The 13,242-nt window shown below is 33.3% G+C and overlaps 1 protein-coding gene across 2 annotated transcripts in view; it reads left to right on the top strand.

The window, feature by feature from the left end:
• Positions 1-2,393: 2,393 nt before the first annotated feature.
• The window catches only part of LOC129233125 (small ubiquitin-related modifier-like), a 32,653-nt gene continuing 21,804 nt past the window's right edge, over positions 2,394-13,242 (top strand). The window contains exons 1-2 of one of the 2 annotated variants that reach the window (XM_054867187.1): positions 2,394-2,603; positions 10,656-10,709. In XM_054867187.1, the coding sequence (XP_054723162.1) occupies positions 2,586-2,603; positions 10,656-10,709 (72 nt within the window). In that variant the 5' untranslated portion in view covers positions 2,394-2,585. Of the gene's footprint in view, positions 2,604-10,649; positions 10,710-13,242 lie in introns of both variants that reach the window. The other variant, XM_054867185.1, reaches the window with a different exon arrangement.

Here is a 13,242-nt window from a genome sequence, read left to right as displayed (position 1 = left end):
CCCACCGTTCCCCAGCATCATTAGCAGCAGCATCGTCGAGAATTTCGTTTAAGAAACTAATTTCTTCCGAGGAGGGGGGGGGGGAGAGTTCCTGCATTCATCCCTTTCTCTAACATTATCAAAGACAACATACAATTACGTATGCAGGACTTCAGTTACGAAAACTTTCTGGGGCGAGTTCCAAATGCCATCACTTTCCGTGAAAAAGCTTTAGATGTCCTAAAAATGTATTTCTAACGCTTCAATTTAAAAAAAATTTCGGGGGAGAACCCCCCAAACCCTTCCTTTTTTGAACATCATCGAAAGAAAACAAAGAAAGAAAGCCATCCCTCATTTTGTCAAACGGGGAAGGGGGGCACGAAACCTTCAACTGTCACTGGTCGCAACGCAACTATGCCTCTGGTAATGGCTGGGGGTGGGGGGGGGGGATACGATTTAGAGTTCGGATCTGTGATGTGGGGCTTAATCTCTAAAACTCTTAAGTTTGGCTTAGGGCGGAAAGAAATGTTAATCCGGCCCTGATTAGGGGGCAATGATTCTATACACACTGGGCCAGAAGTGTCCACTTAGGAAGAAGGGTCATGACGCAGACTGCGCCATTGCAGTTTTTTTTTTTTGGGGGGGGGGGGGGTGCTTTAAGGGGTATTTTTCTCATTTTTGGGGTGAGCTCTTGTTTTTGAGGGGAATTCGTGAAAAATAGGAGGGGGGGGGGGGCTTCATCTTAGGAAGGTGGGCACCCCTGAATGAGCGATGCAGATTTAGCTTTTCCCTTACAACAGTGGTGCCCAACCTACTGCCCGCGAAACTGATCCTTGTGGTCCGTTGTTTCATTTGAGGTTTCAAATCGAAAAGCCAGCATTCAATAAAATAAACACAATCGTTAAAAAATGAGGTGTGGCCCTCAGGTCGAAAATGTTTAGGCACCACTGTTCTATAAAAGTTTTGGGAAGATTTCGGTAATTGGGAATCTGGCGATCTTTCTTCATTGGCGTCAATTTTTGGCTCCAGCACCTGCACAAGAGACATTTTTCATTGCAAATCTAAACAAAGAGAGAGGAAACATCTATTCACATAGGGTTACTATATAACAGCAGGGTTACCAAAATAAAATTATTTACGCCAAAAATAAGACGACCGCACCAGAGTCCAAATTATCGAAATATCCCCAAAGTTTTTAATATATCCAATAAATGGCAGACATTTTTGAGTTGGTTTCTGTACTATGTTGAAAGCGATAGGCATTTCTTTTTTCGGGGGCATTGGTTTGGTAAAACCATTGAGAGGAGATAAAATGGAGGGAGCGGAGACTCTCATTCATGTAGCCAAGACCACAAGTCATGTGAGAGATTTTAAAGCAAAGCATTGGAAGAAATCAGGTTTCTTTCGCTTGTTTTACACAAAACGTGCAGTCATTCGTCGTTGTTGAGTCACGTAACTTGGGAACCTTCGGTCAGCTTTTGCTAAGCCAATGAATGGACTTGCTTCCTTCATTCTAATTCCTGCTAGGGTAAAATAAAGTATCGAATACAGTCGGACCTCCATATATCGAAGTAGCAAATTGCCGAAAAAAAATTCGATACATAGAAATTTTGATATATAGAAACGATCTTATTTTATCATAAAAATCTCCTAAAACATTAAAATTAAAGCTAATTTTCGTGTATGAAACTAAAATTCTAATTTATACGAACATCGGATTAAATGAAAATTAATAATTAAAATATTATAGAAATTATATTTTTGCGACTTCATACATCTTCATTCTTCGGTAATTCAACTATATCCGCAACATTAGGGGATTTTTGTTTTGACAATGTAATCAAGAGAAAAGTAAAAAATCAATTTACTAAACTTGAATGATTTTTACTAAATCTATAAAAAGACTAGGAATGATAATCAACAGACAAAAGGGATAACTCGAAACCGATTTTACAGTGTTACTGGTTACAACTAAGATTTCAAATACACTTGTGGGAATTTAAGAACTCCAGAACGGATTAACGACCTATCTGCACACCCCTCAACCCGAGATTCCTTATGAGTTTCGTAGCAACCTTTAGTGAACATAATTTTCTCCCCTAACCTTCATTTTTCATGAGACAAACAGTCTAAAATGTAAAAAAAAAATCTACTAACGTCTCGAAAAAAAATTCGATATATAGAGATTTTTTCGATATATAGAAACAATTTTTCAATGCAATGAACATAGAAATTTGCTGGGGTTTCGATATATAGAGAATTTCGATATGTGGAAGTTCGATATATAGAGGTTCGACTGTACATTTTTTTTACCCGGGGACTCTAAGAGGACTTTTTGCTCCATGCTTTTGCCTCCTTCAAAGCATCAATTATTATTTCGTTTCCGACGTATGGCAACACATTATTCACCGGTTACGAAAAATTTTCTTTCTGAATTGAGCGCCCTCTTTCACATGTGTGTATTATTACCCAAGTTCCCCGCTTGGAACTTTAGTATCGAATCCTAACTTTTAAAAACTCATCTGCAGTTGGAAGACAAATTAAAAAGCTTCCATTCATTGCCTAGCTGCATAAATTATTTCCCAATTTTGTAAAATACCCAAGCCATGGCGGACCAACATCAGGTATCGTGGAACTTTAACCCTTGTTCATTTTGTTTTGATGTTTCGCTGCTAAGCCTAACTTTCAGAACACCGTTAGGTGTTATTATTATTTAATAATTATTCTCAAATGTGGTATTAATTGTTGGTAATGGCTATATTGAATTCGTGTTTGGGTTTGAAACCTTCGTAGCGTAAAAGTTTGTAAATAAATAGCATAAATTACACCTGTTCTAAGACTCACAATACAGTAGGTTGTTGTATTCCTTTGTAAAGAATTTTGTGCTGCGTCATATATTTAATTTTGTCCGCGGGAATCATTTTGTTGTTGGTATATTTTGTTGTGTCTGTTTGAGTTGTTGTACATTGCTAAATTAAATGTCTTATTGTTTTTATTTGCATGCAAAGATGGTACAAATTTGTATGACGGAAGATAAACTCTTAGTGTGCGTACAAGTGTTCTGCATATGGTTTGAGTACTTATAATTCTTACTTCCGTTATTTAATCTATTATTGTGTATCCATTTGAAACGTAATCTATTTTTATGGTTGACAAGTAGCGTATCTGTCATTTCATGGTTATCGTAGCGCACTTTGATGTTTATATTCTTGCCAAAGTTAGGTTCGCAGTATACCTAGTCTGGGACGGTAATTTTTCAACATCTTTAAATAAATTTAAAATTTAGGCCTATGCTATGCAGATTATAGACATACTTTTCTTAATTTTCTCTTAATTTCATTTTCTAATTTTCTTGAATTAAAAATTCTTGTGCGTAATAGTTTGTGTATTTCTGTTCACGATTACAATTGATTGAAATGAATTTCGCCACACCTTGTATATGCAACATCAGCAGGTATTTAAATGTTTCATGGGCATGTATTGTGGGTCTTTTTTTTTTTCTGTAAAGAGATTATTAAAGCCATTTATTTTCCCAAAATTGTTTTTCTTTCATGTGTTCTAAAACTGAACAGAAAATGTTACTTTCTGCTTTTCTATAGCTGTTATTTACGACTTAAGGGAGAAACTGGTCTTGTATTTCAGAAATGCATCCCATTATTTAAGTTAATGCATATAATTTCCCATTTTCTTGAATGCTAAATAAACAAAATTTTGTTAAAACTTGGACACCACATGAAACTAAAAAAGCATATTTGAACTCCTTCATAAATGTTAAGGAAAAAAACATCGAAACTTTTGTATTACCCTGTTATGAAAATAGACTTATAAGAAATGTGCCAAATAAGTTTAAATTTTCTTAGTTTATTTTAGGTGCTGTCATTTTTGCTTCTCACACTTAAATTTTGCATTTCAATTGAGCATTTATTTGGTGGATTGTTTCACATTGTAATGGAGCTTTTGGTTGTGTTTAATGGCTTTTTCTTTGTTTTAAATTTTAATAACTTTAAGTCATCCAATAGGTAACTTTGTTTTGAAAAGCTTATCGAAAACTCGAAAAGCTTGCTCAATTTTCTCCCATCATGAATATAATCCATCCTCTCTGATGTGAATGTAATGTTTGATATGATGGTAGTTTCAATTTCTTGATGTGATTAGATTGAAGTCTTGATTTTGAACCCAAAGGGATTTTGACATATAGCAAAACCAAATCTGCCATGTGTAGGTAAACGGCAGTAGAATGATTATTCAAGATGTTTTAAAAAATGTGTGTTAGATTCAATATTAACCATAGTGAAATCTTGGAATTAGACCATGGGCACCCATATGCGAAATTTTCAGCGAGGGGGGGGGGGCAGCACGTATCTTTCTTAATCATGGTTTAGCAGAATATTTACCTTATGGAAACAGATTTCCTTATAGGTTAGAGTTATTAAAGTTTGACATTTTAAAAAACTTACTCATTACTAGTTGGAATTTTCTTTAAAAGTTTTTACAAAGAAAAAGTACTAAAAGCGAGGAAGTTCTATTTTCTAGGGGAGCACTTGTGGCTCTCCTCTGATATGCCCCCCTCTTGGCGAGATTTTAATTTTTCGCTCGATACGAAAATCGCCAATAAGGCGATAACTTGGCAACCCTGGTTTTGCAACTTGAACGCTGGAAAGTAGTTTCTCGAAGTCTGTCTTTTTGCACGTGTCTGTGTGGTAGGAGGTAGGTGCTCATATGTTCCGCTCTTAGGGAGATTTTAAGTTGAATACTCTAAAATAAAGTTTCAATTCAAACTTTATTTTAGAGTATTCTTTTTCTTGTTGTTTTTTAATGTTAATTTAGTTGAATTTTCTATTTCAATTATGAGTTCGGTTTGTGATGTTGTCCAAATGTATCAATTGAAATTTTTGAATGAATCTTCTTTTTTCTTTTTCGTCAGGTCGTCCAACGTTTGGACGTACCGGAGTCCTAAATAGATTTTTTATATATATATTTTATATTTAAATATTTTTGTAAAGTAATGATAATAAAAAATGGGATAATTTCCCTAAGAGCGGAACATATGTGCACTGCCTCACGTGAGGAAGTAAAAGAAAAGTAAAAAAGGTAAGTGAACATATTTTGAATTAGTGTGTTTCTGGTAGTTTGTATTTTGGTCTGGTTGGCATTTTTGTAGCACAAAAATGGTGTTAATTTCACATAAAATCTGTGACTTTATTGTATACTGAACGGAGGAGATCTGTGACTTATATCCGACTGTGATGTATATTAAAAGTCGGAGGGATAACTGGCGAGCCCGAGGTCTCATAGTACTTTCGTAATGAGACCGAGGCAGCCGAGGTCTCATTACGAAAGTACTACGAGACCGAGGGCTCGTATCCCGGAGAAACAACGGAAAAAAATTAATTTCATTAAATAATTAATGACATAATTTGAATTTTTCCTGTTGGCGCTAAAAAAGCATCGCTAAGAACGATGTATGACATATGACGTCATACATAGTTTTCTTGGCGACGTTTTTTTTGGCGCCAACAGGAAAAAGTCGCCAAGAGGGGGGTATATCAGATTTGTCTGCACTTGTTTCCCTCCCATATGGGTGCCCGTGAATCAGTTTTTTTCACTCCTTTTTTTCAGCAGAAACCAAATAATGGAGTTGTACAGTGAAGTAAATGCACAGTAGATGACAAAAATGCAAAAAAAAGTTTCGGCCCTTTACCTGCACGCAAAAATCATCAAGATGCCTAAACTTTCGATGTTAGAATCTAAAAATAGTTGGTGTTTTCTTTCCCAATCCAGCAGGGTTTGCAAGTTTCTGCCGAGGCGGTTAAAACCACTGGTAGAAACCGGTTAAAACCGGCATGGCAAAAACCACTTTCTGCCACATTTGTGCCAGAAACTGGCAAAATGAAAAAAATTAAATTATTGACATGCAATAGGAAATGCATGGGAAAAAAAATTATTAACCAAAGAACAATTTAATTACAACATTACCATAATTTAAAATCAAATGTTACATTGTTTGGACCCTGCAGTTGCTTCTTAGAAAAGGTGGTTTCTATAATCTAAATAGTTTCTCAATCTAATATGTACAAATGAGAAACTTGAGAATATTCCTGCAACAAAAGAGCTAGCAAGCAATGCATGAAGGAACAAGCAATGCAAGCTTTCATATACAGTAGAGAACCAATTATCCGGGAAGTTCGGGACCATAGCTATCCCGGATATCTGAATTTCCCGGTTTTCTGGATTGCTAAAAAGAGCTTTGGGCCGATTGTTTATAAAACTTAAATTACTATAATAAATAGTAATATGTACCAAAATAAGAAGAAAACAGTTCAGAAATGCTTATCAATATCGAAACATTAAAAACTACTAGTGAGAGAATGTTTAATAAGACCTGAGACCCTCACCCTCATTTTGAAAAGGAGAGAAAAACACCAATTTTCGATGTTTTAAAATGAAAGAGAATGAAGGGAAGAGCAAGAAACTAGTTTTTGAACTTAAATGTGCGATTCTTCTACGCTAATGTATGAGAAAATTTGTTTTCATAAAAGCGGTTTTTTTTTTTTTTTTTTTTTTTTTTTCACTTTATTGTAAAGGTTTGGCGTCGTCAGCGATTATTGATAACTATTGCTTTTGCATTAAGTTAATACCAATTGAAATTTAATTTGTGAGTTCCTGCAGTCTTTTTACAGTCTTGCGTTTAACGATTTCTAGATTCCACCATCAACTATCCGGAAAATTCCAGAATCGCAGCGTTTCACGCGCTTTTGCGACGTCACTTCCGCTCTAAACGATTTTAATTAAAGTCCACTCAATAAAATATTACATTATAATGTGACAATATTCATTTCTTTAGTTTTCAGTTGGAATAAAACACAAAAATTTTAGACTTAACGTGTGTACTTTTTAGTTCAAGAAAATATTCCGGAAATTTTTCCCTGCATTAAAGACAACCCTTTGAAGTTCATTTTTGTAAACAATTTGCAGAGTTATGGATGAGTAATATGGTATTTATTAAGAAACAGCTCATTTTCTTTTGGATATTTCAAAAATTGCCGAAAATGCGTATTTTAAAAAAATGGTGGGAAAATCGGCAAAAGGTTGCCAGTTTTCTGGTTTCCCGGTTTTTTGGTTCCCGGATAAAAGGTTCTGTACTGTATTCTTTTTTTTTAAATTGGTTCACCATGTAATAACTGGGGTAGTGGGAGAAATTAGACTGGAAAAATAAGTTTCGAGGAATACGGCCAATTTGTTTTGCAAAGCTGTGACATTAGGTACAAAATCTATGTTAATATTGGCAAGTAAAATTCTGGCACTTCTTGAAGCACGTAATAATTTCAATCACAAACAATATAGATGAAGCATATAACTGTTTAATTCTGTATGTCAATCCTCTTTCCTAAGCACCCATATGATTTTTCGTCCTTTGTTAGATTTATCCAAACATTATTAGCATCTGCAATTGAAAAGTTCCCTTTTCGAACTAAATCAAGGACATTAGCATAGGATTTTATTTTTTTAAATGATGAAATGTTTTTTTTAGTTTACGTAAACTAATATCATTTAGCAATCACTTAAAGATGCTTTTTTCGCCAGTTTCTGCCGGTTTTTACTGGTTATAACCAGCTTCTGCTACTGGCACGGCAAAAACTAGTTTCTGCTGGCAGAAAGCCATTCCTGCAATCCAGGGGTTTTTTCTTTAATGTTGGTCATGGGTTATATTAACTAAGTAAAGCTCAAAACTTATTGTCACCAAATGTGAACAATTTTAATGTTTTGGTGACCATTATTTTCAGTGAAGTTGCCAATGTGGCTATCATCCGCTAATCTAAAACTTCTTTCTTGACCCGTGATAGCACATTACCCTGGCTCAAGTTCTCTTGCCCACAAAAGAATTAGTTTATTAGATGGCTGGGGATTGAGAACGGGGGAGGTTTTGTCTTATCTTAAAAATTTGAACATCGGATGGAGCTCACTTGCCCACCTTACTGTAGTCCCGAGTTTTTACACATTTTTAAATCAGATTGCATTTGTCTCTGTATTCTTCTCCTAATTTTATTTGCTGTGGGATTCTAAGGCATGTATATCATTAATTTTGTTTTTACCATTTATTTTTAACTTTTCTCATTCTTAAACGATGACTTTTGCCACGCCCTTTATAGAATTAGAAAACCAGTTGCAGCAGAGTTGAATCAAGCTAGATCATTCATTTCTTTCTAAAAATTATTTTCAAACGTTTGAGATGGCAATGGAATATCAAGTGGAATATTTTGTAGATCGTTATTTACTTAATCGTAACATATAGCTTAACGATGAAATACAGTGAAATCCCATTATAATAAACTGAGGGACCAGTAAAATTTATGTTATGGAATCTCCTTAAAACTTAATTTTCATATTAATGTTCATTTTACAAATCTGACCTAATTAAATGCATTTATGGCTAACTTTAAAATATAATTACACATTTTTGTTTCTGAAAAAACAGGAAAATATTAAACACTGACATTTTATTCATTGGTAGTGTTCACAGAAAGTGTTATTTTCTTTTCTATGAGAAATTAATTCCCAGAGGACATTATAAAAGATTCTGATTTATGAACGTCACTTTACTGACCACAGGGAAGGTTAAAATCTTCCTCACCCCTTTGCGAATTTGCAGGGTGCCTCAGGTTTTGCATGTAGAAATAGACTGCATGGCTAAACACTGGCTTTTGGTGTCTCACGTCGGCTTAAGTTTTAGTATGAGCGGATTTCCACTTTATATAGCTATAGCTACTTATTGTGAATGGCTCTGTTTCAAAAGTACAAACTAAATCTTCACGTTATGACTTGCGAAATTCCTTTTTTAACTTCCGAAAGCAGCAATAACTAAAATATTCAAACTGATGTTGATGGAAACATTTCGTTGTAACAAATTTTCGAGAAAATAGTTTCGATAAAGGGTAGTTCTCAAAAGTTGGGAGGGGGAGGGGAACGTTACATTTGAGCCATTTTTAAAATTTTGGAATTTGAAATCAATTTTGCTTTTATTGCATAGCATGTACACTTAGAACATCATACACAAACATAAAAAGACAACAGGTATTTATAAAAAAATAATAGCAAATTCAATGATCAGTCTGTAGGTAACCGATTTTGGACATAGTTGTCCAGTAGGCAACAGATTTTGGACGACATCATAATGAAAGTTTGTTTTTAAACTTTTCCAATGAAAATTTTATTTCTTTTTAAATTCTGCAATGAAAAATAGAGGATGTATGAAGTACATGAATAACCTTATATACTGGTCTTAAAATAAAATTTTGTTATGGTTTCGTAGAATGCGGAAAAAAACCCCCTATCCATTTTGCCAGTGCAGCTGATAAAAGTCGCGAAAACCTGAATTCCTTTCTGGTAACCCTTTGGTTATCTTACACTGTGAGTTGTCGCCAATCGGGGTTTGATTGGAGATTTTTGTCGCTTTTGTGTACTATTCGTTACGGTTATAACTTGAGTTTCAACTGTTATTTATGTAATGTTCAATGCATAACGTAATAATTGTCAAAATACCAATAGATTAAAGAAATTAACATAATAGCCGTTTTTATTAAGGTTACAAGACAGAAGATCATATTATAATGAATAAATGGACAAAATTATTGGCGTGCAATTTGGACATCTCGCATATATGTTTAAGAAAAATGATTTGGCTTCAAAGATACTGCATGAAAACACTTTAAAATAATTAACAATTTATTTTGAGGATCGAAAAATACCTTTAAAACATATAAATCATATATTTAATACTCAAATAATATCATTGTCAAGAAGTCAAGATTGTAACTTTTGGACACACATGAAACTTCCAACTTCCTTTTTTTCTAATTTTTTATGTAGTAATCTGTCTTTAATTTTTTATTTGTAGAAAATATTATCAAGAAAATATTCAGTTTGAAATTGATACCCTTAATTTATTTATTTATTTTTTGAAACGTTTGGAAATAATTACAAAAAATTTTTTTTTGATGGTACATTTGCTCAGTTAACATTTTGAAAGTCCAAAACTCTTTGCCTTTTAGCAAAGAAAATATTTTTTAAAGGATATTTGAAGAGCATTTTTTCCATAATTTATGTCAATTCTTGTCTCTATACAGTATTATTTAACTCAAAAATTTTTGAGTCCATTAAAATGAAAGTTATTTGGTGTTGAAGCTTCAAAGTTGAGGTCTGTGTTTGCTCCCACCTTTTGAGAACTGCCCTAAAATGAATTTTTCGTACATTGTCTCAATGGGTTTTAAAACAGGACTGAACATTTTGTCTGTGGTAACAGATATTTCGTTGTAATGAGATTTCACTGCACCAATATTTTAGAAAAGCGAGCTACAACTGCATCTTAGGGCTTTGGTAAAAGGGAGTTTGGCAGATAGCAAACTCAAATTGCCATGATGCCTACATTTTCAATGCTAGAATCTGAAAATTGGAAATATCTTTTCCGGTTCTGTTATGTGTAAGTTTGTTTTAAAATATTGAGTTTCATAGAAAATGTTCTATAATCTACAAATGGATGTATCCGTAGAGTTAAAAGCAATATGGGTTACTGTTATTAACTGTTAAAAATAAATCTGGATTGGTTTTATGCTTTTGCTACCATGGTCTATATGATTCTTTTTATTTGTTCTTTTTTATGAATGCTATTGAAGGAGCAGAAAGCCGAAGGCGACAGTGGATCCGAATATATCAAACTCAAGGTCGTCGGCCAAGTGAGTACCATTCGTCAAACTTTTCTTTTTGGCTATTTGTTTCTTCTTAAGCCTCAAGAAACAGGGAAAATGGGAGGAAATCAAAAATCAAGGGAATTTCGACTGGGGACACAACCTGGGAATTCTCGGGGAAATTCATATTTCTGCAGGGCTCATAGTCCTCCTATACTTCCTATATTTTCAAATTTGTCAGATATTTTCCTATATTTCCTATATTTTCTCACTAACTCCTATATTTTTTTCATCGAATGTTAAATTCTACCCAAAAATGCAAAAACTTTTGATCAATTTTTCTTCTTTTTCCCCTGCACTGTGCATTCTTACATCTTTAATGCTGGCATTTGTACTAAACTTCTGTTTGATTATTTTTATGAAATATACAAAATAGATGGTTTTACCTAGGAAATTAGATTTACTTTCAACTTTAAACTTGTTTTCAGTTAATTCCTTTTCTTACTATCTCAGTGAGAAAAGTGTCATTTTATAGGATTTTGTCTGCTTTTTCCAAATTTCTACTTTTTTCTATGTAGATTTTCTGAAGATTTCAGAATTCGTTCTTCTCGGAAATTTTTTTTGGCTCATTTTTTCTATCTACGTTACATTTACAAATTGGAGAGGATAATAGATGGATCTAGGCTCGACTTAGGCTCTCTAACCACCCCCTTTCGTTTGGCAGATTAGGTAAAATTCACCCTTTATTCATGTGTGTGCATATAAATACACACATTAACTGTGAGTTATGGATAATGCCGCTACAGTGAGCGCCGGGTAATTGAATCAGTCACTTTAATGAATCAGTTCCTCAAAAGTGAAATGAAATCCTGTTTTAACATTAAAAAATTGCAGAATATTTGAATCAAACTTGCCGCTTAAATGAATCAAGCCTATGAGGCTGACCATTTCCCAAAAACGTGATGCATTCCTTTAAGTATGTCCCTTGATGTCCATTAAATGAATCAAGAGGATGAGGCTGACACCATTTTTCTCTCTCTCCAAAAAACGTGATGCATTAGAGCAGTGTTCCTTTTTCCTTTGCCTTCGTTTAGAAAAATTAGTTTCTTTTTCTGTAAATAGTGAAACGATGGGGAGGCAGAGTGTTGCACACCTTTTGTGACGATTTTCTCTTGATATGTCCAACAAAACCAGTGAGACAAGAGAAACATGGAGTTGAATGGACTTTTCAACTTTTCATCGTTAGTGTTAGCAATGACATACCAATATTGAGGACTATGGTAAATTTATGACATTGAAAAAAGAATGTATAAATTAATTATTACCTAGTTTTAGCAATCAATAAGAGATGTAGTTTCCGAAGTACGTAAACTAAAATCTGAATTTTATAATTGCTCTTTCATGCTGTTTTGGGAAAAAATTCTTTAAAGAATCAGAGAATGGATAATTTGGCGGTATACTTCTTATGATATCATGTTTGACCAAAAATGTAATAAAGTTCTCTGAAATTGTATGGTGAATTCCACGTTTAAAAAAAAAAACACGCACACACAATTTTGCTTAGTTGAATCAAAGTTGTCTTAAACGAACAGGATTAATATAAGTAACCGTGGGTACAAAAATTAATTTACTCTCACTTCTTTGACTCTTTTCATTGCTATGACTTCATGAATTCTGGAATTGTATTTATACTGGATCTGTTTTTATATTTTTTTATTGCTCCAAACATACTGGATGCCATACATTTTTGAAATTCCTATTTTTCTATCAAACTCCTATATTTTTCCTTTTAAAATCCTATATATTTTGCTACCAAACTCCTATATTTTGCTATCTAACTCCTATATTTTTCCTGGTAAACTCCTATATATTTTCCTCTTGCTATGAGTTCTGTTTCTGGAAAAAATTGGGATATTTTAAAAATTTATCAAAATATCAGGGGAAAATATAATTTTCAATGACTAAACCTCTGAAGTTTTCCTCCATGATATTTTTTTCTCATTTTGACATAAGATTTTTTTTTTTTTTTTTTTGCCATTCTAAAACTTAACTGCTACGAACTAGCAAAGCTTAGAGATCAAACCCAACATAAAATGATGTATAAAAAATTAAATATTGTAAAATTATCTCAAATCAAATGTTTCTTCTCTTTATATTTTAATTTAATCACAAGTTCTGATCTTGTCGATAAGTCTCTTATTTTGTTTATTTTCATTTAGAACCTTAATCCATTTATTTCAATTCAGAAATGTTTAATTGAAATTCTCTAATTATTCTGAGTGCATGTTTTCAAATATCACAATTTAATGTTAAACTAGACAAAATGTAATTAAAAAAAAAGTCTTCAACCAATTTGAATGTTAATCTCACTGCTTTCTTGTTTTCTGATATAAAAAATCTGCTGTTTTTCCTCATATTTTTCAAACTAAAATCTACTGCTTGCTAAGATTGTAAAATCGGGGAAATTTTTTGAGCAGAATCAGGGGATTGTTAGACTATTTTCCAAAATTTTGGAAAATATGGTTGAAAGCCACCATGTTTGAGAATTTCCTTGAAGCTGGAAAGTTGTGTTTTTTTTTAA

Source organism: Uloborus diversus, unplaced genomic scaffold (assembly GCF_026930045.1).
Source record: "Uloborus diversus isolate 005 unplaced genomic scaffold, Udiv.v.3.1 scaffold_18, whole genome shotgun sequence".
NCBI classification, from domain to species: domain Eukaryota; kingdom Metazoa; phylum Arthropoda; class Arachnida; order Araneae; family Uloboridae; genus Uloborus; species Uloborus diversus.
Note: the sequence above shows the minus strand (reverse complement) of the source record. Positions and strands in the feature narration are given on the sequence as shown.